Source organism: Propithecus coquereli, unplaced genomic scaffold (assembly GCF_000956105.1).
Source record: "Propithecus coquereli isolate 6110/MARCELLA unplaced genomic scaffold, Pcoq_1.0 Scaffold252, whole genome shotgun sequence".
Taxonomy (NCBI): Eukaryota; Metazoa; Chordata; class Mammalia; order Primates; family Indriidae; genus Propithecus; species Propithecus coquereli.
This window is the reverse complement of record NW_012148086.1, coordinates 4,600,090-4,626,632: the sequence shown is the minus strand read 5'-3', so window position 1 is coordinate 4,626,632 and position 26,543 is coordinate 4,600,090. Positions and strand designations below refer to the sequence as shown.

General features: G+C 43.7%; 1 protein-coding gene across 1 annotated transcript in view; it reads left to right on the top strand.

Moving 5' to 3' along the window:
- BLVRA (biliverdin reductase A) overlaps nucleotides 1-26,543 on the top strand; it is a 44,124-nt gene that overhangs the window by 15,537 nt on the left and 2,044 nt on the right. Inside the window, exons 3-7 of the mRNA XM_012646946.1 lie at nucleotides 7,127-7,248; nucleotides 9,093-9,212; nucleotides 10,446-10,543; nucleotides 19,645-19,752; nucleotides 21,629-21,800. Coding sequence (XP_012502400.1) covers nucleotides 7,127-7,248; nucleotides 9,093-9,212; nucleotides 10,446-10,543; nucleotides 19,645-19,752; nucleotides 21,629-21,800 — 620 coding nt within the window. The remainder of the gene's footprint in view (nucleotides 1-7,126; nucleotides 7,249-9,092; nucleotides 9,213-10,445; nucleotides 10,544-19,644; nucleotides 19,753-21,628; nucleotides 21,801-26,543) is intronic.

Below are 26,543 nucleotides of genomic sequence, written 5' to 3'. Positions count from 1 at the left end.
TATCTGTCTCAAAAAAAAAAAGTATGGTACTTGTACTCATGGGACTTAGTGATAAGCAAGACCATGATGTCTTTGTCTTTCAGATCTGTTTCTTTCCTTTCTTTCTGCCCCCTTGGCACTTCCTCACGTCTGGGACACTCCTTTAGTTACTGTCCTTTACTTACCCTCCTGTGGGGCAGGGGAGGAGACCTCAGGCGCGGAGGCTGGTCCTCATCCCTAGTTCAGGACACGTTGTCTTTGTTGGTCTGTGCAAGGCCCACCTCTTGTATTTATTTACTTTTTTACTTTTTTCACCGTAGCCATTCTTACCCTGCCAAAGACAGCTGTTGTAATGTATTGAATGTTTTCCTTTCTTATTTGTGTATGTTCATGAAAGTGTGTGGGATTTTTTTTCTTTTGGTGTACAGGTATGTCGGTTAAAACATGCAAACACACTGGACTTGCGTCACCCTCACCACGGTTGGGATATCGGGATACAGAACCTCACCCAAAACTTTCCCTTCTGTTGCTGCTTTCTAGTTACAGCCGGAGCCCTGGCAACCACTGTGTGCTAGACTTTTAATTTACATCATTGTATTTTGTTATGGTTTATAGCTCATTCTCTTTCTTAGTTTTTCTACATTTTGAAGATATAACATGTAGTTATTCTGCTACACAGCACCCCAGGATGTGCGTCCGTTTAATCCTAACAAAAAGCCTGTGACCAAGTAGCTGCTGTTAGCTGTTTTGTTGATGAGGAAAATGAGTATTAAGTAAATTGCTGTAAGTCACAGGGTATTAAGGGACGTGATGGGGATTTATTTAAGCCCTGACGTTTCTGGCCCTGAGAATGCCTCTGTTCTTGTCCATGTCCAACTAATCCTATCTGTGCAGTTCAATTGTCATTTCTGCTGCATGAAGTTTTCTGAGTCCTCTCTCTCTGGAAGTGATACCTCCCACCTTTGAATTTCCATTGCTCTTTATCTCTTCTTCTGCTACCTTCCACCCTCTGACTTAGAATACAGCTGTCTGCGTGCCTCGTTCATCTTAGTACCCCCATGGCATGTGGCATGATGCCTCATACAGTCTGTCCTCGAGAGATGTCAGCCGACTAAATGACAGGACGATTCAGAGACTGTTGCGTGATCTTGTAACGCAACCCAGAGCTGGGTGGGTCAGTGGAAATGGAGAGGAAGGAAGTCATATGACAAAAATTTTCAAGGAAAACGTGGCTGTACCACGGAGCCTGGCTGGAGGGCAAGGTGTAGAAAGACCATCAGCCACAAATCAGCCCTGGATCTCAGAGGTTGGTTGTTGAACGCAGGAATGACTCCCAGGATTTCTGGAGCCACCGGCCTTTGCTCAGAAGTTCAGAGGACAGCCGGTTGGTGAGGTGCATGATTGGAGTTTAGCACGGAACATGACAACCCAGAGCGGGGAGAGAGCCAGGCAGAAGCGCCCAGTCTGTACTTCTTCTTGGGACCACAATTTGGAGGAGAGGGTGGCCCGCAGCTCAGGATTCAGAGTCTTTGGCATAGAGGTGGTCATGGGACCCTGGAGAGGGAGAGACCCCCACCCAGGCTGTGGGGGAGAGAAGAACGAGAGATGAGCTTTAGGAATCTGTGCATCTAGGGGGCAGGATGAAGAAGGAAAGAGGCAAAGTGTTAAAAGAGAACCTCAGTGTGAGGCGAGAGAAGAAAGGAGTGAGTTAAAGAAGGTCTAGTTCAGTGTCACGTACGTCTGACGTCCGGGAGAACATGGCAGTGAGAAGGTCTTGGACGACCTGTGGTGAAGGAGGGAGGCACGAGATTGAAACCCAGATCACAGTGGGTCCAGGGGGTCCGAGGAGGCCGTGATCGAGGTGCAGAGGTGTGCGGAGTCAGTGGACAGGCACGGCCAAGGGCAGCAGGGGCCGCGGAGCACAGCAGAAGGCGCACCAGGAAGGGAGTCGGGAGTGAGACACGCTGGGCGTTCCCACCTGCTCTGAGCACCCCTCCGGTATTTACATCTGTTTTCAGTGGTGGTTTATATCTTAGATAACTAGTACATTCGCATGATTCAAAATTTTAAAGGAAGGAAAAAAAAAACAAGATTTACTGTGAGAAGTCCTCTTCCCTACTGCCCTCTGGTTCTCACGCTCCCGGGGAGAACATGTCACTGGTTTCTGGGCTGTCCTTTCCGAGAGATTCTAAACACATACAACAAATACTTATTTCCTTCAGCCACCCCCCTCCTTTTTTTTCTTTTTTTTTTAACACAAACTGTAACACACAACTCACTGATTCTGCACTTTGCTTTTCTCACCGACAGTGTATCTTGGAGAGCAATCCCTTCCAGTGCATAAGGGCCTCCCTTGTTCTTTTTTATAGCTTTGTACAGTTCATGGGTCTGTTATAACTAACATACTAGCCTGTTATTGATGACAAATAGATTGTTTCGATCTCTTGCTTGTTACAAGTGAGGCTACCATAAGCCTCCGTCACCTCACTTGTGTGGCTCTACAGGCTGCAGTCTTCCAGATGGATTGACCAGGGCACAGGGTGTTTGCATTTTAAGTTGTGATAAATATTTCCAAGTTGCTCTCTATAAATTAGGTTTTTCTCTCCCTCCTGCAACATACAAATATGGCTGTTCCCCATGCCAACTTTTTGATCCTTGCAAGCAACGACGAAAAGTACAGCTCGTTCTTCCTGAGAGTGTGTGCTCTCCTCCCCTCCTTGAGTGTGGTCCAGCACTTGCCCTCCCTCTTCACACCTTGAACTTCTTCTACTGTGATTTTACATTTTCTTCTCCCTCTTCATCTCAAAAAACTTACTTTTCTAAGTTGACAGAGCGTGGTCTCTTAATCCTAACTTTCTGTGAACTCCATTTTTAGGAATTTCGGCTGCCCAACACCAGCTTCTCTGAGTCCAGGGCTGGGGGAGCAGGCTCACTCTGTGACTGTGATTGGTCCTGGATGACCTTTTGAGTCACTTGGCTCTGCCTTATGTGTGTCCCTTTTCTGCTGTCTCAGAACTGCTCCTGTCCCTTTGTTCCTTAAATACCACCTCTACATAGCCATATATAGTGATGTTTTACGAAAGGTTCAAGATAGCAAAGTACAGCAGAAAACCAAAGATGGAATGTTATTTATTTATTTATTTATTTATTTATCTTAAGACAGAGTCTTGCTTTGTCACCTGGGCTAGAGTGCTGTGGCGTCAGCCTAGCTCACAGCAACCTCAAACTCCTGTACTCAAGCAATGCTTCTGCCTCAGCCTCCCAAGTAGCTGGGACTACAGGTGTGCGCCACCACATCTGGCTAATTTTTTCTATTTTTAGTAGAGACAGGGTCTCGCTCTTGCTCAGGCTGGTCTTGAACTCCTGACCTCAAGCAATCATCCTACCTCAGCCTTCCAGAGTGCTAGGATTACAGGCATGAGCCACCATGCCTGCTTAAAGACGGAATTTTAGACATCCTGGTTTCTAGAAGTCCCTTTCCCCCTCCTCCTGTGGGCATTTCTTACCCGCTTTTCTCTTTGCAGACTTCAGCCTCCTTCTAATGTGCGTGCACTTTCTCTCCCTGCTGTCTGTCTTCCCCTTTTCTCTGCCTCTTTTTGGTTCCTACCCCTAAAATTTTAGCTGCCACTACAGAGCAGTCCAGCCATCTCTGCTTTTCAGTTTGCTTTCAGAACATACCTTGAGGAAGCTCACATTAAAAGGTCTAGTAAGTAATTTTTCTCCACAATAAAAGTCTTTCCCTAAAAGGAACTCAACTGTTAAGATACCAGTGTTTCTCTTATGTCTTGTCCCTTTGTGTCATTTTGCAAGGGAACCATATCTAAACCAAACCCTAAAGCCATTCATAATTCAGTCCAACATACTATGCACTATGCAAGCCAGATTTTGTATACAGATTTGTGAGGTATATCATTAACCAATGGAATGAAAAGGCATTTTGGTTTATTTATAGATAATGGAGCTGTTTCTTTACCTTGAAGTTTTTTTGAAGCTAGTAACAGCTAATCCTGGCTGTTATCTGAAATGTAGTAATTCAGTAGTTAGTTTCAGGAATGCATAGTTAACCTAACAAGGGAATTGCTGGTCTCCTTTTCTTGGTTAAAAGGGAACCAAATATTTAATCGAAGATATGTGTTTTGACTATACAGATTTCTCCAGAGGCTAATCTCACTGCCTTTTGGTAACGACACTGTCAACAAACTAAAAATAAAAAACTAGACTTGTACCCCGAAAGGGACTGACTGGGTGACGTTGCCTGTGGTCAGCTGGGCATCATGGCCACTCCTGCCCACGCTCTTCCCTGCCTCCCAGCAGAGAAGCCTGGAACTGTGTTTCCCAGAGACCCCTTTTATATGTGAAGTCTGCCAGGTAGAAGCACTCCCGGGAGACTTGGAAGGCTGAAGAAAGACGGACTATTACTCACAGGGGACAGTTCCCGCAGACGTGTGGGCCAAGGCCAGTGTGTGGGTTAGCAGCAGCATCAGTCAAGCTCTGTGAGTCACTCTCTCCAGCCGCAGGCTGAGAGAGAGGCTGCAGACACTTTCAGACACCGTGGCTGCCAGGCAAGCTCTGGAGAATCTCTCGTGTCAGGACTGCAGGGAGATGGTCAGTGCTGGCTTCTCTGGCTTTAGCTCCCCAGTGGTTGCAGTGGTTATGTAAGCCTCTAATTCCCTGTATTAAAACTCTTCATACTTAGAATACATAGAACGGTTTCTCTTTTCCAGACTGAACCCTGACTGGTACCTTTGGGGTTTAGAACAAATGTCGAAGTCAATTGTGTAACAACAGTACAAGGTCAGAGAGGGAGGAAATGGAAGCATATTGTTGTCAGGTTCTTATATGTGAAGTAGTGTAATACTACTTTAAGGTAGACTGTGAGAAGTAAAATACATGTATATAGTATAAAAGCCCTAAGAAGGATGGGGAAAATGTACTATGCTAACGCTGATCAGTGGAAATTGGGAATGGATTGTTAATGTCAGACAAAATAAATTATAGGGTAAAGACTATTATCAGGAATAAAAATGGTCATTTTAGAATGATACAGGGGTCAATTAATCAAGAAGACATAACCGTCCTAAACATGCATGTACCTAATAACAGAGTTTCAAATACATGGGTCAAAACTGATACAACTGCAGGGAGAAATACACAAATCTACAATTACATTCAGAGATTTTATTGCCCCTCGATAATTACTAGAAGAAGTAGACAGAAAATCCATGAGGATATAGAGGGCCTGAACAACACTATCAGCTGGCTTGCCCTAACAGACCTGTAGAACACTCTGGCAACGGCAGTAGAACACACGCTTTTTCCAAGTGTGCCCAGAGCGTTTACTAAGGTAGACCATATTCTGGATCATAAAACATGTCTCAATATATTTAAAAGGATTCAGATCATTTAAAGAATGCTCTCTGACCACAGTGGAATTAAATGAAAACTCAGTAATAGAAAATATCTGAAAAATCCCAAACATTGGAAGACATCCTAGACCGAAACTAGAGCAGCGGGTGCGGGGAGAGGGCAGAATCGGGGAGGCGACAACTGGTATCAAAGGTGAAGGAGAGGGGCGGATCTGGGGTGACGCCCACATTTCTGTGCGCAGAGACATCCCAGAAGAACTGGGTTTAAGGATGTACAGAGATAATTTCTATCAGTTTTGATTATATTGAGTTGCTGTATAACTTCTAAAAGTCAACTTGAGTTTTCACTGTAAGGCTATTCACGTGCAGCCTCGAGCAGCACACGTAACTGACATTTAAGCCGCCGTAGTGGAGTGGGAATGAAGCTGGTTGGAACTCAGAAGGCCACAGTGAGGAGTTAGACTGTGTGGGTCCCAAGCTGAGTAAGGTGACCGATCACGGTTTGCCCATTTGCCCGTGTCTGCTGGCATCTCGCCACGCAGCTGTGCTTGCGAATGACCCCCAGCAGTTCAGATTCGCACATCTGCAGGACAGAGGTACCAGACCCAGGGCTGGGTGTGGCTTAAAGAAGACTCCTCCTCCCTGAGGAGGCGGTGGGAGAAGTGGAGAGCCAAATGGGGGGACCCTTTCCCGTGGGTGCTCAGGTTTTCAACACAAAGACACGGTGAAGCACTTTCAGTACAATCTTTAGGATGGAGCTGACTTCCTGCAGGGAACGTGGCCAGTGTTCCCTGCAAAAAACCGGGTCCCTTTGGTAGAGTTGCAAGGGATAAGAAAATAATAGAGAGAAATGGAAAATGGAAGAAATAAACGAATACACTGAGACAAAGATATAGCTTTATAAGTTTATAGAGATTATAGGCAAAGCGGGAGCTCAGGGGGCTCGGACCTCTCCGTTGGTCTCAAAAAGCCCCGAATGAGGTCTTACATGGTAACTTTTAGGAAACAGTGAACAATTGTCAGGGGTAACAGATTTACAGAACAACAGGTAGTACCTCTCAGGTTAACAGATTTTCAAAAGGCTTTTACAGAAGGGTTCTACAGATTCTTTAACTAATTCTATTTATGTGAGCAAACGGTTACAAAGTCTTTCAAAGGTTAATTTCTAAATTCTAAGGTAAGTTTATCATTTAAACAGAGGGGTTAAACAGAGATATGTAAGCTCCATGTTTATTAGGTTATCGTGAATGGAGACAGGTAGTCTAGAGTGGTTTAAACAAAAGCTTTGCTTTTGGCCCTTTGGGAAGCTGGCCTTTCTGGGAAGCTGTTTGTTCCGGAGGGCACTCCATCGTCAGCTCTCAGCCTATAGTTTTTAACAGATTCGCTTGTGCTTTACAAAGCAAATCCAATTCTTTAGGTCTGAGAAACGCGGCACCTCGTGGGATACAGCCGCTACTGCCTTTCAGAGACGCCCTTCCAGTGTAACAGCATTCGAAATGCAAACCAGCACATTCACCTATGCCTTCAGGGCAAAGCTCTGTAAACTCCTAAGACAGATCCTGTCCCAAAACACGTTTAATACTAATTCATGGAGCAACAACTTCCCTCCAAGCCCTCGTTTCAGGGAACGTCTTAGCCCACCCTCAGCGCTGCGGCTTCTTGTGTGTTCTGGGCTGGCTTCTTCTCTTGCTTGTCAGGGACCCGCATGGTCCTTTATTTTGCTGTTCTCCACTAGATGCCTGGAATGTTTTCAAGCCCCGTCCTGGTCCCTTGTGTTTCAGCCTGAGAGGAAGTTTGGCGTGGTGGTGGTTGGTGTTGGCAGAGCTGGCTCCGTGCGGATGAGGGACTTGCAGAATCCACACCCTTCCTCGGCGTTCCTGAACCTGATTGGCTTCGTGTCCAGGTGGCTTGCACTTGCTTTGTGCCTCGTAGTTCGTGGGAAGCCCAGTGGGACGGGTTAGGCTGCAGGACATGGAGATCTTCCAGACCTAGGGAGGCAGCTCCCTGCCAGAGGGCTGTGCTCAGGCGTAGCCCCACAAGATCTCAAGTTTGGATGGGTCTGGGGACTGGAGTGTGCTGGGCCTGCCGTTGGGATGTGCAGCACGTCAGCCTCGGGGTGACTGCAAAGACAAAGGCCGGGAGAGTGAACACAGGTCTGACAGTTACAGAAGAGGCACAGCGAGCACTTTGGCCTGGAAGAAGGCTGTAGGCGTGCGCCAGGTAATCCTCACGTTAGTCATCATAACAGCCGTCCACGAGGTGGCCTTGGGCTTTACATACACTACATCGTTCTAGGCATCGTCATCGCCCCGGTGTGCAGATAAGGAAGCCGAGCCACAGAGAGGTCGAGTGATTTGCCTGAGGTCCCACAGCTGGAAAGTCTAAGAACTGAATTTGGATATAAGTCTGTTTGATTCCGAAGCCCAAACGAATCTTTAAGGATTCATTTCTTTCCAGTCAAAACCAAACTTATCACCTTGTTCCCCACCCCACACTCAACTCTTCCCCTCAACCCTACACACATGCACAACACCCCCCCATTCACCAAAGTAATCTTCCGTGACATCACTTATCAGTATTAATCATGAACAAGGCGCAGGCACTAGACGGAGCCTGGAGACGTGGCCGTGAGCAAGTTGGGCAAGTCTCTATTTTCTAATGCTTTCGAGACCTCAGATAAATACTTACACAAAGCATAAGTAACTATTGTGATGGTCCATGCCAAAGTTTTTTCCTATTTTAGTTCATGGGACCACCTTCTTCCTGCCTGCCTCAAAACCCGGCCACTCCTTTAAGGATTCAAAGTGGGGTTTGGGGCACTGGGGAGACCCAGAAGGGCTGGATCTGCCCTTGGCCAATCTTTTCCTCCATAAGATTCCAAGGGAGCTGCACACAAATGGGAGATCAAGGTTAATGTTAGCCAGCACTGTAACCCCACTGCACCCCTTCCTGCAGCTGGGGTGAAGCACCATAGCTGGGCTCAAGGCTGAAGTGGGAGGACCTCTCCTTTTTCCTTAGGCCTCGGTCCTCTGCCAGTTGGCTGCCAAGATCAGCACAGTGGGAGCACCTACAGTACCCAGGTCACGTGGGAAGGTGGCACGTCACACCGCTGCCATCATTACTCACAGTTTTGTCCTCATATACCTTCTCCCCATGACCTACCTGCTAAGCTCTGCCAGCCCAGGAAGCCTTTTCTGAAGCCCCAAACTAGATGTGTCCCTTGTCTTCCCTGAGTCACCACCCCCTACCTCCCAGCACATTCCTCACGTCGTTAGTCTTGTGTTGGTGTGGTGTTATGTGTGTGCATGTGTGTGCGTGTGCATGTGTGTCTTCCTCCCTCTTCCAGGCTGAGCTCATTGGAAGGTGAGAATTTTAATTCGTGCTCCATGATTTCTAGTGCCCAGCACAGTAGGCCGATAGTAAGTGTTGGTCAAATTGAGCAGTGTGGGTGGGGCGGCCCCAGAGGAAGAAACCTAGCATAATATCCTCTGGAAGCCGAACCTCCCCAAACGCTTTCTGCCTGCTGCAGCTCGGTGCCAGGTTCCCTGGCTTCAACCCGGAGGCTGTTTTCCTCACTCCGCAATGGAAAATAGTCTAGAAGTGGGAGGAGGAAATTAATTTCTTCATTTCCAAAGCTGATCAATCACCAGGACATTGTTGGGAGGAGGAGAGAAGGATGGTGCTCATTTATGCTAAGCCAATATTCTGCCCACTTTTGAGTCCCATTTCTCTGTCTTTCTGAAATAGACGAGAGCTTGGGAGCATTGACGGAGTCCAGCAGATTTCGCTGGAGGATGCTCTTTCCAGCCAAGAGGTTGAGGTCGCCTATATCTGCACTGAAAGCTCCAGCCATGAGGACTACATCAGGTGGGTTTTCAGCGCAGGCAGTCCTTGCCTCGCACAGCAGTGCAGGGCTGCAGAGGTGACTGAGCGAGCTGAGACCCTGCGAGGAAAGGGGTTTTAGTAGGGGAAAATTCTAGTTGTTCTTTGACCAATCTCAGAAACATCGAAAATGTTTTAAAAAAACAAAAACCCTATAGTTGGTTATAGTTTTTGCTATGAGAAAAGTGAGTTAAGAAATAGTGGCAGCACCAAGGAGGGAAATGACACATTTTGTAGAGCAGGAAGAGAAGCGAAGTATCCCCCTTCCCCACCTTGTGAATGCAAAAGCCTAGAGCTCTTTTAAGTATTCGATAGGACTGAACCCAGCAGGAGGAGCCCCACGAGGGACCTGGCAACTAGCAGGGAACTGCCAGCCGCCTCCCTGAGTCTCAGCTTCTAGGTTCTTACACTAAACTACAGCTGCTATCGCAAGGCTGTGCGCCAGGGATAGGAGGCTCCTCTTTATCAGTCTAGCCCTAGAGTGAATAAAAACGCCTTTCCTTGGTCCCTTTAACCTTCTCTGGCACCAGAATGTATTGTCTTAAATAAGTGATCATGTAACTCCCATGGTTATAATGTTTGTACCCCGCTCTCTGGAGAATAAAATCCAGACTCCTGAGCACAGCATGACAGGTCCTTCACAGTCAGGCCCTGGCTACTTTTACTACCTTGTTTCCCTCGACTCCTCGTAGGGCTGTATGCACACTGAAATTTGCACATGGACAAAGCCCCACAACGTGCCCAAGCCCCTTGCACATGCTGCTCAACGTGAAATACATCATCGCATTGCAGCTGGAAAACACCTGCTTGTACTTCAAGACCCAGTTCAAGTGTCATTAGTGAAATCTTTTCAGGCTGCTTCAAGCAGAGCTGGCTGCCATGTGTTTATAGCTGTCATGTGGTAACAGATAATTTATTTGTTAATGTGCCTTTATTTCTCCTCCAGAGTAACTGGTAAATAGTAGTTAGTTGAAAAACGAATGAATGAATTCACATTAATACTTAACTAGAAAGGCGTTTTGTCACAGGACAGTGGAAAGTAATGTGCAGCGCAATTCTTCCTCCATGTCTTTTGGCCCTGCCTCTTCCCCTGGTCCGTGACACAGTCACACACACAGACACTTGTGTGTTCCTAACATTCTGTTCTCTGTCATGCAGGGCATTCTAGTGAAGCTTAATTGAAATGTTCTTTCCCTGTGTTTATCTCTTTTACCAAAGGCAGTTCCTTAATGCTGGCAAGCATGTCCTTGTGGAATACCCCATGACGCTGTCTTCGGCAGCAGCTCGGGGACTCTGGGAGCTGGCTGAGCAGAAAGGTGAAGTGCTCTTTATCTGTCTGGAACACAGACCCTCTTACCAAGAGTTTCTGCCTTCAGGATTTCTGTGGTACCACCTTTAAGCCTTTACAACGTAACTGCATTTCAGATATATTGCCCTGGCTACGCTGGTACTGTGGGCTCCCAAACCCCGCCTCACCCCCACACTCTAGGCACACATAGGGAGGTATGTGGAGGGCAGAGGTATGAGTAGGGTATTTGCAAACTTTTAGTCAAGGCTTGTGAGCTTCTTTTACTCTAATGAAAAAATATAAATTTTAGCTTCCACCTGTGCTTGTGACATTATATTATTTTGGTTTTATTCATGTTATACCTATGTTGCTAGAGGAAAAATATCTAAATCAGAGAAATCGATTGTCTTATATGCATACTTTGTAGTTTTTGTTGATTCTCAAGTAGAATGACCATTTATAATTATTTAGTATATTCCAGGAACTTGGAAACTTTCCTAAGCACTTCATATGTTATTTTGATTAATTCTTTTATAAACCCTTGGTGGTAGGTATTTTCTCTAGCTTACTTATAGAAAACCATGGCTCAAAGAAGTACAGTAATTTGTGTCAGGGCACAAAATTAATAACATGACTGGAGGTAGAGATTTGAATCAAATCCTATTGGGCTTTGAAGTTCATATTTGTTCCCCTAAGCCACACTGAGGTTTTAATGTTTTTATAGTAACTGGACAGGCCTCTCTATGGAGGGAGCTAGAATTAACTAGAATGTTTAGGGATTAGAAGATTCTGTTAAATGTAGTTTAAATCATAAACTCTATTGTTTCAACATTTGCAATTGAAAATCTTTAATATATAAACAAAGTATGGTGAACAATTATAATGAAAATCACCAAAGAAAGCATCTTTTGCTTGCCACCAACATAAACTGTATTGAAATTTTTGATTGTCTTTCTTTAACACTGAACTGTGCTCCGGGAGGCTGTGGTCCATCTTTCACTTCTGTTGCCCCAGCAGCTACACACTGCCTGCAACTTAGTGGGCCTTAAGTAATGTTTCTTTAATGACCAGATGGATAACTGACTTCAGAAGTGAATGAAGGGATTGGGGAGCTTTGAGACCATATCCTTTTATTTTATTTATTTATTTATTTTTTTGAGACTGAGTCTCACTGTGTTGCCCAGGCTAGAGTGGCGTGGCGTCATCATAGCTCACAGCAACCTCAAACTCCTGGGCTCAAGCAATCCTTCTGCTTCAGCCTCCCGAGTAGCTGGGACTACAGGCATGCGCCACCATGCCTGGCTAATTTTTTCTATGTATTTTTAGTTGTCTGATTAATTTCCTTCTATTTTTTGTAGAGACAGGGGTCTCGCTCTTGCTCAGACTGGTCTCGAACTCCTGAGCTCAAGCAATCCACCTGCCTCGGCCTCCCAGAGTGCTAGGATTATAGGCGTGAGCCACCACGCCCGGCCTACCATAGCCTTTTATATTATTTCTCATGGCACAGATGTCCACGGAGAAAGTATAAGACGCCGAAGTGTGCCCCATATATTTCTTGCTAATTTCAGAGGGAAGAAATTGTACTTTTCTAATGAAGAGCTCTACTATCAACATTCTAACCACATGATTGTTAATGTGAGTCAGTCTGACATCATAAGTACCCATGAAGTATTCTTGCAAAATGTTTACCTTAATGTAATTGATTTAAACTGCACTTTCAGTTCATAGGAAATACAAGGATAGAGGGACAAGTTAAATGACATCATAAAAATATTGAGCAAACTAGAATGTGGAACACTTAACAAGATAACAGGCTAAGTTTCTTCAAAAGATAATTCCCTGTGTATAGTGACTTTATTCCAAAAAGTACAACATTGAAAGGGTTAGGAGGAGAGTAACTTTACACTGAAGGAGCCAGGCAAACACTACTTCAGCCAGAAAATCAAGATCAACAACAGTAGTAATAAGTCATGTTAGTTAACAGCACATACCCTTGATATGATGAAATGATAATGGCCCTTCTGCAATCTTCCTCCCCAAAACACATACGTAACCCCAGTCTAATCATGAGAAAAACATGAGACAAATCCCGGTTGAGACATTCTATGAAACACCTGACCAGTACTCATCAGAACCATTAAGGTCATTAAAAACAAGGAAAATCTGAGAAACTTTCCAGCCCAAGAGGAACTTAAGGAGACATGACCAGTAGGTATAAATGCATCCCGGATCATATTCTAACACAGAAAAGGCACATTAGGTAAAAACTACAGAAATCGTAATAAAATATGGACTTTAGTTACCTTTTTAATAAATGAGACAAAAATGGGAAACAAAACACCAAAGACCAGTGTCATATTGGAGCCTTGGTTATTAGTCCCTTAAGCAAGCAGAATCTGGGTGGATGTGTACATATCATGAATGGCTTGAAAAAAAAAAAAAAGAAAAAAAAGCCCTTAACAATGAAAATGGCTTTTGTTCTTTAGGAATGTATTTATTACTCATTCTAGAATGTTAAGTAGCTTTTACATGATAGTTACCATTTTGTGTGAGATACTGTGCTTGGTACTAGGGATACAAAGAGGTAGCCTTTCTCCTTGAGGACCTCGGATTGCCAAATGTTCACATTTAGTAGTATTAACTTCCAAAGAAAGTGAATTAAAAAGGTAACTGTAGTATTTATCTGTAGCTCAGAAAGTAATAATCTTGTTCAATTTGGTGTACCCAAATGTTATGTCATTTTGGACAGCAAAAGTTAGAGATAATTTGAGAGCAAGGTCAGTAAGATGGCAGAATAAGAAGGCCCGGGCCCTTTTTCCCCCAAGGAGACACTGACTTACTAACAATATATGAACCAAATTGCCTCTATGAGGACTGCAGCAGCCAGTTAAGAGGTTGCGGCAACCCAGGTGAGCACAAAGCCAAGAAAAGCCACATCAAAGTGGGTAAGAAAGTTTGTTGCATTAGTCTGCCATAGCCACTTCCTCCCCCCAGCACAATGTGGAGTGACTGGGAGAAAACTTCCAACTTCTGACTTCTTCATGTAGAAAAGAGAAAAGTGGAACATGCATCTGACATTCTGGCTTTTCAGGGAGCTGCCTGAAGGACTGATCTCTGTCTTGCCTGACTCAGGGTACTGAACAGAATAGCAATATACTTTGGGTGCCAGGTTGGGGCTTCTGAAAACAAAGATGAGTGCAGTGGTTTGTTACAGCACCAGAGAGAATGCAAAACTGCAGACAGAGATGAGTAGAAGCAAGAGATTAGAGGCCTTTGAGAAATGGGGGCAAATCTGTTTAACTGGGAAATTATACTCACAAGCTCAGAAAAGATGCATCCCCAGAAAAGGTTTGAAAGACCTCCAGATTCTGCTGATTGGTGACGGTCTTCCCCTTGTTAATCCAGGCCATGAAGCCTAGGAGAAAGAGCTGTTTTTTCAAATGTCCAAATCACAACAAATGATCCCAAGGCATACAAAGAAACAGGGAAACGTGGCTCAATGAAAGGAACAAAATCTGGAAATGAGCCCTACCAAAAGAAGTGGAGGTCTATAGATTACCTGACAAAGAATTCAAAATAACTGTCTAAAAGATGCTCAATCAGCTAAAAAAAAAAAAAAAAGAAAAGAAAAGAAAAAAGAACGCAGACAACTAATCAAAATCAGGAAAATGATGTGTGAACAAATGAGAGTATCAACAGAGACGTAAGCTACTAAAATGAACCAAACAAATTCCGGACCTGAAAAACAATAACTGAATTGAAAAATTCAGTAGAGGAGTCCAGCAGCAGACTTGATCAAGCAGAAGAAAAGATCAGCAAACTTAAAGACAGATTATTTCAAAATTGAGTTAGAAGAACCAAAAGAAAAACAAATTAAGGGAAGTGAAGACAGCCTAAGGTACTTACAGGACACCGTCAAGAAGATCAGTGTATGCATTTGGGAGTCCCAGAAGGAGGAGAGAGAAAAGGGAAGAGAGCCTTTTGAAGACGTAATGGCTGAAAACTTCCCAAATTTGAGGAAGGAAATGGACATGCAAATTCAAAAAGCTTAAAAATTTCCAACCTAGGGTAAGCCTAAAGAGACTCACACTAAGACCTATTATAATCACACTGTCAAAAGTCACAAAGACAGAATCTTGAAAGCAGCAAAAGTAACTCGTTACATAAAAGGGAGCCTCCTATAAGATTATCAGTGGATCAAGTCAGTGACAAGTTAGACAAAAAAGTAAAGATGATTTTTTTTAAAAAGATTATCAGTGGATTTCTCAGCAGAAACCATGCAGACCAGCAGGAAGTGGAATGATATATTCAAAGGGCTCAAAAGAAAAAAATACCAACCAAAAATGCTATATTCAACAAAGTGGTCCTTGAAAAATGAAGGAGAAAGTAAGACTTTCCCAGACGAAGCCAAAGGAGTTAATCACCACTAGACCTGCCCTAGAGGAAATGCTAAAAAAGTCCTTCAAGTTAAAATGGAAAGGACACTAGACTGCAACACAAAAATATATTGCTCCCTGGTAAAGGTAAATATATAGACAAATATAGACTTCTGTAGTATTGTAATGTTGATGTGTAAACCACTTTTAATCCTAATATAGAGTTGAATAGACAACAGCATAAAAAATAACTATAGGTCTATGTTAATGGATATACAATGTAAAATATGTAATTTGTAACATCAGTACAAAATGAGGGCTTGGATATGTAAAGAAGTAAAATTTTTTGTGTGATTACAGTTAAGTCGTTATCAGTTTAAAATAGATTGTGTTGACTTTGAGATATTTTATGGATTTCCCATGGTAACCACAAAGAACATACTTATAAAAAGCCCTGACTTCAGCATTATTTAATTCAACCATGCAGATATACAAAAAGAAATGATAAAGGAATCAAAGCCTGTCACCACAAAAAATCAATAAAACATAAAGGCAGTAAGACAAACAGAGAGACAAAATATATACAAGATATCCAGAAAACAAGTAACAAAATGGCATTAGTAAGTCCTATAATTATTTTAAATGTAAAGGGATTAAACTTCCCAATCAAAAGACATAGATTGGCTGAATAGATTTTTTTTTTAAATCCAACTATATGCTGTCTACAAGAGACTCACTTTTTCTTTCTTTCTTTCTTTCTTTCTTTCTTTCTTTCTTTCTTTCTTTCTTTCTTTCTTTCTTTTCTTTCTTTCTTTTCTTTCTTTTCTTTCTTTCTTTCTTTTAGAGACAGAGTCCAACTCTGTCACCCAGGTTGGAGTGCAGTGTTGTGATTATAGCTCACTGTAACCTCAACCCCTGGGCTCAAACGATCCTGTGTCAGCCTCCTGAATAGCTAGAACTACAGGCAAACACCACCATGCCCAGGTAATTTTTAAAATTTTTTGTAGAGATAGGGTCTTGCTGTATTGCCCAGGCTGATATCAAACTCTTGGGCTCAAGCAATCCTCCCACCCCAGCTTCTTGAGTGCTGGGATTGCAGGCATGAGCCACCACACCCAGCCAAGACTCACTTTAGATGTAAGGAGACTTAAAGTGAAAGAATTGAAAAAACCTTAAGAGATAAAGAAAAAAGAAAGAAGACTCAAATAACTAAAATAAGAAATGAAAGAGGAGATTGGTCCAAGTGCAGTGGTGTTTACAACTAATTGATCACAACCAGTTACAGAGTCCTTTGTTCCTTCTCCACTCCCACTGCTTCATTTGACCAGCCTTAAAATAAAATAAAATATAAATAAATAAATAAAAGAAATGAAAGAGGAGACATTACAACTAATGGTCATAGAAATAAACAGGATTATAAGAGACTACTATGAACAATTATATTCCAACAATTGGATAACCTAGGAGAAAGTGATAAATTCCTAGTAGCATAGAACCTACTAAGATTGAATCATGAAGAGATAAAATTCTAAACAGATATATAACTAATACGGAGATTGAATCAGTAATCAAAAGCTTCCCAACAAAGAAAAGCCTAAAATTCTCCAGTAAAGCTATCTTCCCTGGAGAATTCTACTAAATATTTACGAAGACAGTCTCTTCAACAAGTGGTGCTGGGAAAACTGGATATCTACACACAAAAGAATGAAGTTGGACCCTTACCTTATACCATATACAAAAATTAACTCAAATGGATTAAAGACCTAAACTTAAGACCTAAAACTATAATATTCTTAAAAGAAAACAGGGAGAAAGCTTCATGACATTGGATTTGGCAGTAATTTCTTCCATATGATACCAAAAACAGACGCAATAAAAGCAGAAATGAGTCCACTACCTTAAAACAGAACTTTAAAACTTCTGTGCATCAAAAGAAACAATCAATAGAGTGAAAAGGCAACCTATAGAATAAATGAAGATATTTACAAATTATATCTTTGATAAGAGGTTAATATCCAGAATATCTAAAGAACTCTACAACTCAACGACAAACCAAATAACCTAATTTTAAAATGGGCAAAGGATTTGAGTAGACTTTTTTCTAAAGAAGATATCCAAATGGCAAATAAGCATATGAAAAGATGCTCAACATCACTAATCATTGCAGAAATGCAAATCAAAGCTACAGTGATGTATCACTCATACCCATTAGGGTGACAATTGTCAGAAAACCAGAACATAAGTATTGATGAGGATGCGGAGAAATCAGAACCCTTGTGTACTGTTGGTGGGAATGTAAAAGCCATTGTAGAAATGACAATTCCTACAATGGTGCAGCTGTTAGGGAAAACATTTGGAGGTTCCTCAAAAAATTAAAAATAGATTTACCATGGTATATATCCAAAAAAAATTGAAAGCAGGATCTTGAAGAGAGATTTGTACACCCATATTCATAGCATTATTCACAATTGCAAGGAAATAGAAGCAACTCAAGTATCCTTCAATGGATGAATGGATAAAGAAAATGTATATACATAGAATATTATTCAGCCTTTAAAAAGAAGGAAATTCTCTCACATGCTACAACATGGATGAACCTTGAGGACATTATGCTAAATGAAATAACCCAATCACAGTGGCTAGACATGGTGGCTTGCACCCTAAATCTCAGCACTTTGGGAGCCCGAGACGGGAAGATTACCTGAGGCCAGGAGTTCGAGACCAGCGTAAGCAACATAGTGAGATCCTGTCTCTAAAAAACTTTTTTAAAAATTAGCCAGGCATGGTGACATGTGTGCCAGTAGTTCTGGCTACTCAGGAAGCTGAGGCAGGAGGATCACTTGAGCCTAGAAGTAGGAGATTACAATGAGCTATGATCACATCACTGTGCTCAAGCCTGTCCCTAAGTTGGAGTATATCTGATGTTTCTTCATTATTACATTTGGGGTACACATCTTTCATAGAATTACCGTAGAAGTGATGCTGGGTTCTTCACATTGCATTCTATCAGGTGGCACCCAATTTCAATTTGTCCCGTTGCTAATGATACCACTTAATTAAGGTGGTGTCTTTTTGCCTTTTGTAATTGATGATTATTTTGTGTGGAGGTACTTTAAAACTAGGTAAATGTCCATTCTCATCACACTCTGATTTTCATGTATTATTTTATGTTAGTATGGACTCATCATGGCTTCGGTTTTTTTATTCAGTGAATTATAGTCTATTGCTTTTGCTATTTACTTTGATGTTGAGATTGTTCCGGATTTGGTCAGTGGAGAACCTCTTCATGCCAGCTTCCTTGCCATTTTGTTACGTTTCCATTATTGAGTGCTTACTTGCTTTCTGGCTCAAAATGGTTTAGGCTCATCTTGTACTTCTTCACCTCAGCCCTGGAATTGTCATTTCTACAATGGCTAATGGTATTTTGATTCCAAGATTTGGATGCTAAGTATGTTATAGCTTTGCGGTATCTCTGCTTTTAGGCCCTTTCAATGAACAGACCTAGGAATACATGTCGGGTGTGTGTGGGCACGCACTGTGGTTACCATGTGTTTTTCACAAGCATTGAGTGAGTGATAGAAAAATAACCAAAGATGCAGCTGGAAGATACATAGTCTGTTACATAGTGATAGAGAAAATGCAACAAGCTCCCAGATACAGCCCAGCTTCCCATATGCCCAGAGTCCCTTTGGAGGTAAACAAAACTACCCACAAAAAGAGAAGCTTCTACTTATTGCAAACCATTTTGTGTCATTTAGTTTCTACTAAATCATTTTGTGCCAGAAAGCTTGTGCTTATCGCAAGAAGCTCCCTTTGCCATAATCCCGTCCTAAGGAGTGTGTGGGAGGGACCCCCTCTGCCACACACCTGACTCCCCTGGAGCCTCCGGTGACATGCCTGCTCCCGCAGGAGGCGCAGGACAAGCCCAGAACACTCGGCAGTGTTTGTGCGAAGTTGGGTTAAGCAAAGGCTGCTGTCCCAGGAGCGTCCCCCAACGGCCCAGATTTCTTTCTTTTTCAGTGAAACTGCAGATTGTTGTAACTACACTTTGTGCTTAATTGCAAAACAGTTCCGGTATTTTATGAAGCTTCTGGCCTAGGTATGAAAAGCACGAAGATGAGGTGTATTGAGGGGAGAAAGATAGGATTATAGGGCAAGAGCAAGATACAGGTTTACAGAGCATGGTACATATGCCTGGACCCATTGTCGCAGCAGGAAAAGAGCAAAAGGATGGGGGCAAAAAAAGAATAGATTTTTAACAGCTTTCTTTTAGAATCCAAAATTTTAGTTATGAATATTAGGGCTTTGTCCTTCCTCTAAACTGGATCGTTTTTTAAAAATCATCAGGTTCTTCCAATTTTTTGAATAAAGAATAATTTTAGCTTCCCTCCTTCAGTTCTTATCATCGCTTTTCTACTCTGTGTTTTTTAGATTTTTGTGCCACTCTGCCCCCTGCTGTCTAGAACAGAAGCTAACACCCTGAGGCTTCTCAGACACTTCCCTGATCTCATCTTGCCTGTAGGGCTGGGCAGATACCATTTTGCTTTGTTCAATTTTCATTTCCATCGTAAGCTTGGAAGTGACACTCCCCCGAGCTGGAGTATGAGGTGTCGCGGGTTGTCCTGGCCATGTGCCCAGGGCAGTCTGAGTGCCTTATGTCCTGTTCTGGCAGAAGACGGACATAGACTCCAGGATGCACAACTAGACACGATCGATGATGACTGCCTTTCTAATCCCATTTTTGTCATGACAGGAAAAGTCTTGCACGAGGAGCATGTTGAACTCTTGATGGAGGAATTTGCATTCCTGAAAAAAGAAGTGGTGGGGAAAGACCTGCTGAAAGGGTCCCTTCTCTTCACAGGTCAGTTTCAGGTGGGATCACAGGTCACGGGTGAGGTCAGAAGGCCACTGGGTTCTTTCCTATCTCTCCAGGGTGTGAGCTTAGATTTGTTTCTGCTAAAGACTCTGCGACTCAGGGCCAGTTTAATTTTCCCACGCTTCCACGAGCAGTAAAAATATCTATTTTTATTCTTCCTCAAATGAAATTTGTATGATGGGCCTTGGGTAAAAGTGTGTTAGAAATCTCAAGCGTATTTGTGCTCCTGTCCCAATCTGTTAACTAGGTGGAGATTATTTTTCTACAGGAAGTTATACATCAAAATTCTTTAAAAAAGAAAAAACAGGAGACGGGTGCTCAGAGAGAACATTTTTGTACTTCCACATAGAACACGCACAGCCCCTTTGCTCCTCAGGAAAATTACAAGGACCTTGCTGGAAGCACAGGATTTGATCCACTGTATACGTGGCTATTTACTTTGCGTTGATCATACTTTGCGCAGCCCCCTTAGCGATAGGAAAGGAGCGTGCTCTTGCGGTCACCTCTGGATGAACTCCTTGTCTGGCTGTTCCCTGGGGTATCTGGGCCACCTTTCTTGAGGGCTCTCATTACAGAAAGGAGACCCTGACGTGGCCTGGCATTGTGTGAGACCACTCATCTCCTGAGTTTCCAGAGAACACAGTAGAACCTCATTTCAAAATCTGTCTTCATCCTCGAAAATGATACAATGAGAATTGGGGCAACAAATAGTAACCATCAATTTATACAAGAAACGGTGCTGTGTATGTGACGTGCATTATCGCACCTTACTTCATGTCACAGTCCTATAAAGTGAGTGTTTATTACACCCATTATACAGGTAAAGAAACTGAAGCTCAGAGGTGAGTAGCCTAACAAAGTTCACCCACCAGTCGTGTGACAGCAGGTTGGAGGTCAGGTCTCTAACTCTGTGGCTCGAACTTTTAGTGGCTGCTTAGAACTCTGTCCAAAGAACCAGAGCAGACGGTAACCAGCCCAGAGGGAGTCTTCTTTCTTTTTCAGGTTTGATACTTAGGTCCTAGTGATTTCAAACCATATGAGATTTCTAATATTTATTTGCTTTTATATATAACATTTTGTCTTTTAAGAACATGCTCACTTGTTAATTATTCATTGTTATATGTGAATATCAACATCGTAAGAAGTGTCTGGTCTATGATATAACGTAACAGATATGAAGCCTTTTAAATTTAGGTTATGTTTAAGATTTGGGCTGGGGACAGAGGAGCAATACCTTGACCAAACAGATTTCTCACACAGATACCCTTTCGAGTGTACTTTTTTGTACAGGAGATTAGGAAGACTAAGAAAACATTTAACACTACCAATTTTCTTGATATTGAAATAGTGTAAAGGTATTACTATTTTCTTTGCAGTTATTATGATACCTTTACCCTATTATTGCCACTATACACATGATACTTATAAGTATTCAGCCTTGGGTGGCTAAAATACCTTGATTCTTGTATTTTTACCAGACTGCTTTAAATCACTAATTGAAGAAGATATACGTGTGTGTTTGTGTGTGTGTGTCTACGTTTATGTACGTAGATGGACATATTAGAAGTCTGAAACTTTATTATCCTGTCTGGATTGATTGCTGTTTCCATTAGAATGTTTTACTAATGAAACTGAATTTAATAAACAAGAAAAAGAGAGATGCTTTTATAAAGGAGTTTAAATTTAGCCACCTGAGTTTCCATCGGTATTGTTAATCATCTTGCACACCCCCACCATAAGGCATGGTCTCATTGTCCTGATTGCTCGGCCACATCTTCCCACTCCCCGTCACCCCCCGGGTCCTGCTGTCGCCTGGGAGCCCCTGCTTCCCAGTCCCCACGGCATTTGTGATTCCCCACAGCTGGGCCATTAGAAGAAGAGCGGTTCGGCTTCCCCGCATTCAGTGGCATCTCTCGGCTGACCTGGCTCGTGTCCCTCTTTGGGGAACTTTCTCTTGTGTCTGCCACTTTGGAACAGCGAAAGGAAGATCAATATATGAAGATGTCTGTGTGCCTGGAGACAGAGAACAAGAGGTAAGTCGTGAGAAGCCGTGAGGAAAAGGAAACTTAGGGACATCCTCGTGTGTTCACAAGGGCGAATCACTCCCAACTCCAGAAGAACTGCCTGCTTGTGCGGCACGCAGAGCACTGAGATTGCACCAACTGCCTCCTTTCATCCTCAGCAGCCCCGGGAATTTAGTAGAGAAGACAAATATAATCCCCTTTGCCAGTAAGTAAATGCAGGCTTACAGAATTTAAGAAGGTCGCCTAAGTCACACAAATAATTAATATCAGATTTAGTAGTAGATGTTGAGTTAACCTCTGTGACCTGAATTTTTTCCAATTTTTTTTTTTTTTTTTTTTTGAGACAGAGTCTCAGTGTGTTTCCCGGGCTGGAGTGCCGTGGCGTCAGCCTAGCTCACAGCAACCTCAAACTCCTGGGCTCAAGTGATCCTCCTGCCTCAGCCTACCAAGTAGCTGGGACTGCAGGCATGCGCCACCATGCCCGGCTAATTTTTTCTATATATTTTTAGTTGTCCAATTAATTTCTTTCTAATTTTAGTAGAGACGGGGTCTCGCTCTTGCTCAGGCTGGTTTCGAACTCCTGAGCTCAAACAATCCGCCCACCTCAGCCTCCCAGAGAGCTAGGATTACAGGCGTGAGCCACCGCGCCTGGCCTTCTCCAGTGTTTTATTGTGAAAGTTTTCAGACATAACGGTGAAGTTGAAAGAATTTTGCAGTGGACACTCATACACCTACCACCTAGATTCTGCTATTAGCGTTGTACTCCACTCCTTATCACGTGGGCAGACATGCATCCCTCAGTGCAAACAGAATTTAAGGTTCTGTTGTTGAGCTTTATCGTCATAGCATAACTGTTACCCTGTTCCAAAATGTTCTTTATTTCTTATACCAAGTCTTTTTAACAAAAGCACACTCAAGGCTGGGCATCGTGGCTCACACCTGTAATCATAGCACTTTGAGAGGCCAAGGCAGGAGGATCACTTGAGGCCAGGAGTTTCAGACCAGCCTGAGCAGCATAGTGAGACCCCCATCTCTACAAAGAAAAATTAGCCAGGCATGGTGGCACCTACCTGTACTCAGGAGGCTGAGACAGGAGGATCCCTTGAGCCCAGGAGTTCGAGGTTACAGTGAGCTATGATTGTGCCATTGTACTCCAAGCTAGGTCGCAGAGCTAGACCTTGTCTCAAAAAAAGAAATAAGATTTAAAGGGGAGAAAAAGAGTCCATTCATAATTTTCCTTGCAAAGCATTTGAGCTGGGTGGAATATTCAGAGCAGTAAAGGTTGTAGAGTGTCTTCGTATGTGTTTCCAGGTAGGTGGTCTCCTTGTAGTAAAAGAACTAGACCCTTGGATATTTAAAAAAGAAAAGTCCCTGAATGAAGCCTAATCTCTGTCAATTTCGAGGAGTTTCCTCTCTGCTAGGAAAAGGCAAGGGCCCGGCGGGAGAAGGAAGAGCACACAGAGCGTGGCGGTGCCGCAGGTGGCGTGACCGGCAGTGGTGGGCCCTGGCTGTGGTGTTGGCCACAGGAGTGTTAGCATTGCCGGTGAGGTCAGACCTGGCCAGAGACGGTGGCAGTGTCCTGTAAGCAGAGCTAAAGGTAGCTCAAGGTGCTACAAGAGCAGAGGGAAGGGGAACCTGGAGAGGTCTGATCACAGTTGTCAGAGGAGGGGCTGCCCTGCTCGGTCGCGAAGTCAGGCCGTGAGGAAACATGATGTGGGAAGCGGGGCTGACTCTCGTGTTTACACAGGGCTGAGGTTGGGGCAAACACCATATAATTGTAACTTCTTACATTCATATAGTACTTTTCACTTCACAAATCACATTTTTAATCTCTCGGCAGCACCGTGATGTAGGTACAGCTGGACACCAGCTTTTTGATAGAATTTATAATAATCACTCAATTTTAAAACTTTGAGTCAAAACCCAAAAAGTTTAGTTGATGGATAGATCTAAGGTGTAAACACTAAAGTGTTTTACTTAATTTACTAATTTAATTGCTGTTTCCTGGATTCTTTTTTTTTTTTTTTTTTTTGGGACAGAGTCTTGCTCTGTTGCCTGGGCTAGAGTGCCATGGCGTCAGCCTAGCTCACAGCAACCTCAAACTCCTGGGCTCAAGCCATCCTCCTGCCTCAGCCTCCCAAGTAGCTGGGACTACAGGCATGCACCACCATGCCCGGCTAATTTTTTCTCTATATATATATTTTTAGTTGTCCAGATCATTTCTTTCTATTTTTTAGTAGAGACGGGGGTCTCGCTCTTGCTCAGGCTGGTCTCGAACTCCTGACCTTGAGCTATCCACCCGCCTCGGCCTCCTAGAGTGCTAGGATTACAGGCGGGAGCCACCGCGCCCGGCCTGTTTCCTGGATTCTTTGGCCTGAATATGAATTTTTGCTTTATGGGCTAGCACTGAACACCCGTAAGTCGCTTTAATGACCTCCAGCATAGCAAACTTGCTGAACTGCAGTGCTCTGAAGCAAGTTGGGCCCCGCTCAGTTGAGGTGCCCCTTGGTGTCGTGTGCCGTGTGTGGAGAGGAAAAGCCGTAGTGTCCTGGGAGTGCAGCCCTGGCTTCTCGTAGTGCCTGGGAAGAATGCCTTGCGGTTGTGGGCTTGTCTCAGTCTGCACGTGGGATTCTGTTTCGGCTAAAAGTAGACATCTTCCCAAGGCTGCTCACTACACGTGAGGACCCACTGCCAGTTGTCTCGGGATACGGTTCCTTAAGTTATAGCTACCTGCAGATGACACAGCGGAGTGGAGCAGAACCACAGGGGAATGGGTGGGGGTGATCTTGAAAGGTCACCAATAAAAGGACAGGGGTCATCACTTGAATCCCTGCTGTACAAATACTAGTATTGGCTAATGTTTATTGAGTGCATACTATGTGCCAGGCCTGGCCTAGCCCTTTTACAAGGGTTTTTTTGTGTTGTTTTTTTTTTTTTTTTTTGAGACAAGAGTCTCACTCTGTCGTTGCAGGTGGAGTGCAGTGGCATCATCATAGCTCACTGCAACCTCAAACTCCTGGGCTCAAGTGATCCTCCTGCCTCAGCCTCCCGAGTAGCTTGGACTATAGGTACATGCAACGATGCCCAGCTAATTTTTCTATTTTTAGTAATTACAGGGTCTCGCTCTTGCTCAGGCTGGTCTCAAACTTCTAAGCTCAAGCAGTCTGCCCACCTTGCCTCTCAGAGTGCTAGGATTATAGGTGTGAGCCAACCTTGCCCAGCTGAAGTAGATATTATTATTATCATAGGAGACGGGCTTAGAGAGGTTAAGAAACTTGCCCAGGGGCACAGAGCTAATAAGTGGTTATGTGGCATTCACACTCAGGCAGCCTGTCTCCAGACCCCACACTGCATGCCTTCTCCCCAGCAGTTCTCAGGAAGGGCAAGGAAAGGACCGTCAGAGGAACACACCAGGTCTCATCTATACCTGATCAGAGTCTTCACACGTCAGTGAGATTGGTGTCATTAGCCCCAAATCCCAGAGTTAGCCAGGAAACCCTGTCGCAACTTACCCAAATCCATGTTCTTTCCATCTTACCAGCAGTTTTCAAACTCTGTGAAAATAGATATTAGGACCCCTTTTCAACCCAAATCTTATGTGGATATCCAGTATATAAAAGAGGTACAAATTTTAACTCTCCTGTTGAAGTCCGTTGGTAGGAGTGGTGCCAAAGCAGTGCCCTGCCTGCCTCTTCTTTGGAGCTTGTTAGAAAGTTGCCACCTCCACCATGCTTGCAGACAGCCACTGACACTAGGGACGTGGATATGATTGGACAGCTTCCAGTAGAAGGTGAGAAGCAGGTAGCACTTTTGCAGGTAGTCAGTGCCAGTTCGGTGAATGCAAACATTTGCACAGGAAGATTTTCACAGAGGGTTGCAGAGGAGCTGTCTATGAACTCGGGCTTGTGTTTTTGGTTGGAATGTCTGGAATCAGGTGTGGTCCAAGCCCAGAACCTGAGTGGACCAGATCCTAGCCTTACCTCTACTCCATCCAGGTGGCAGGAATATGCCAAAGCTGATGTCACTTAAACCTATGGTTAGGAAACAGCATGACTTTCCAAGTTTTTAGCAGACAGGGTCAGAAAATAAGGAGGCTATTATATCAACATCTGTCCTGATGATATGGTTCCCCCGTAGTGCATTTCAGACCACTTCCTCTTGAGCGCCGCGCCACCTCCGCCCACTGCAGTGCTGCTAGTCTTGGCAAGTGAGATTAGCCCAGGGAGGAGTCCTTTACCGAGGTTAGAGGCAGCCCTGAGCTTCCTACAGCACCCAAAACACCTTCTTGGCCGGGCGCGGTGGCTCACGCCTATAATCCTAGCACTCTGGGAGGCTGAGGCGGGCGGATCATTCTGAGCTCAGGAGTTCCAGACCAGCCTGAGCAAGAGCGAGACCCTGTCTCTACCAAAAAATGGAAAGAAATTAATTGGACAGCTAAAAATATATGTAGAAAAAACTAGCCGGGCATGGTGGCGCATGCCTGTAGTCCCAGCTCCTCGGGAGGCTGAGGCAGGAGGATCGCTTGAGCCCAGGAGTTTGAGGTTGCTGTGAGCTAGGCTGACGCCACGGCACTCGCCCCAGGCAAGAGAGTGAGACTCTGTCTCAAAAAAAAAAACAAAACAAACACTTCTTAAGTGGCCTCCTGTGCCCTTTCCTGGGATCCCCTACCTAAATTTTAAGCCTTTATTATGGGGCACCACTCCAGAAGCAGATAACAAAAGAGGACGAAGGTGGTTTCCCTTCATTCCTTAG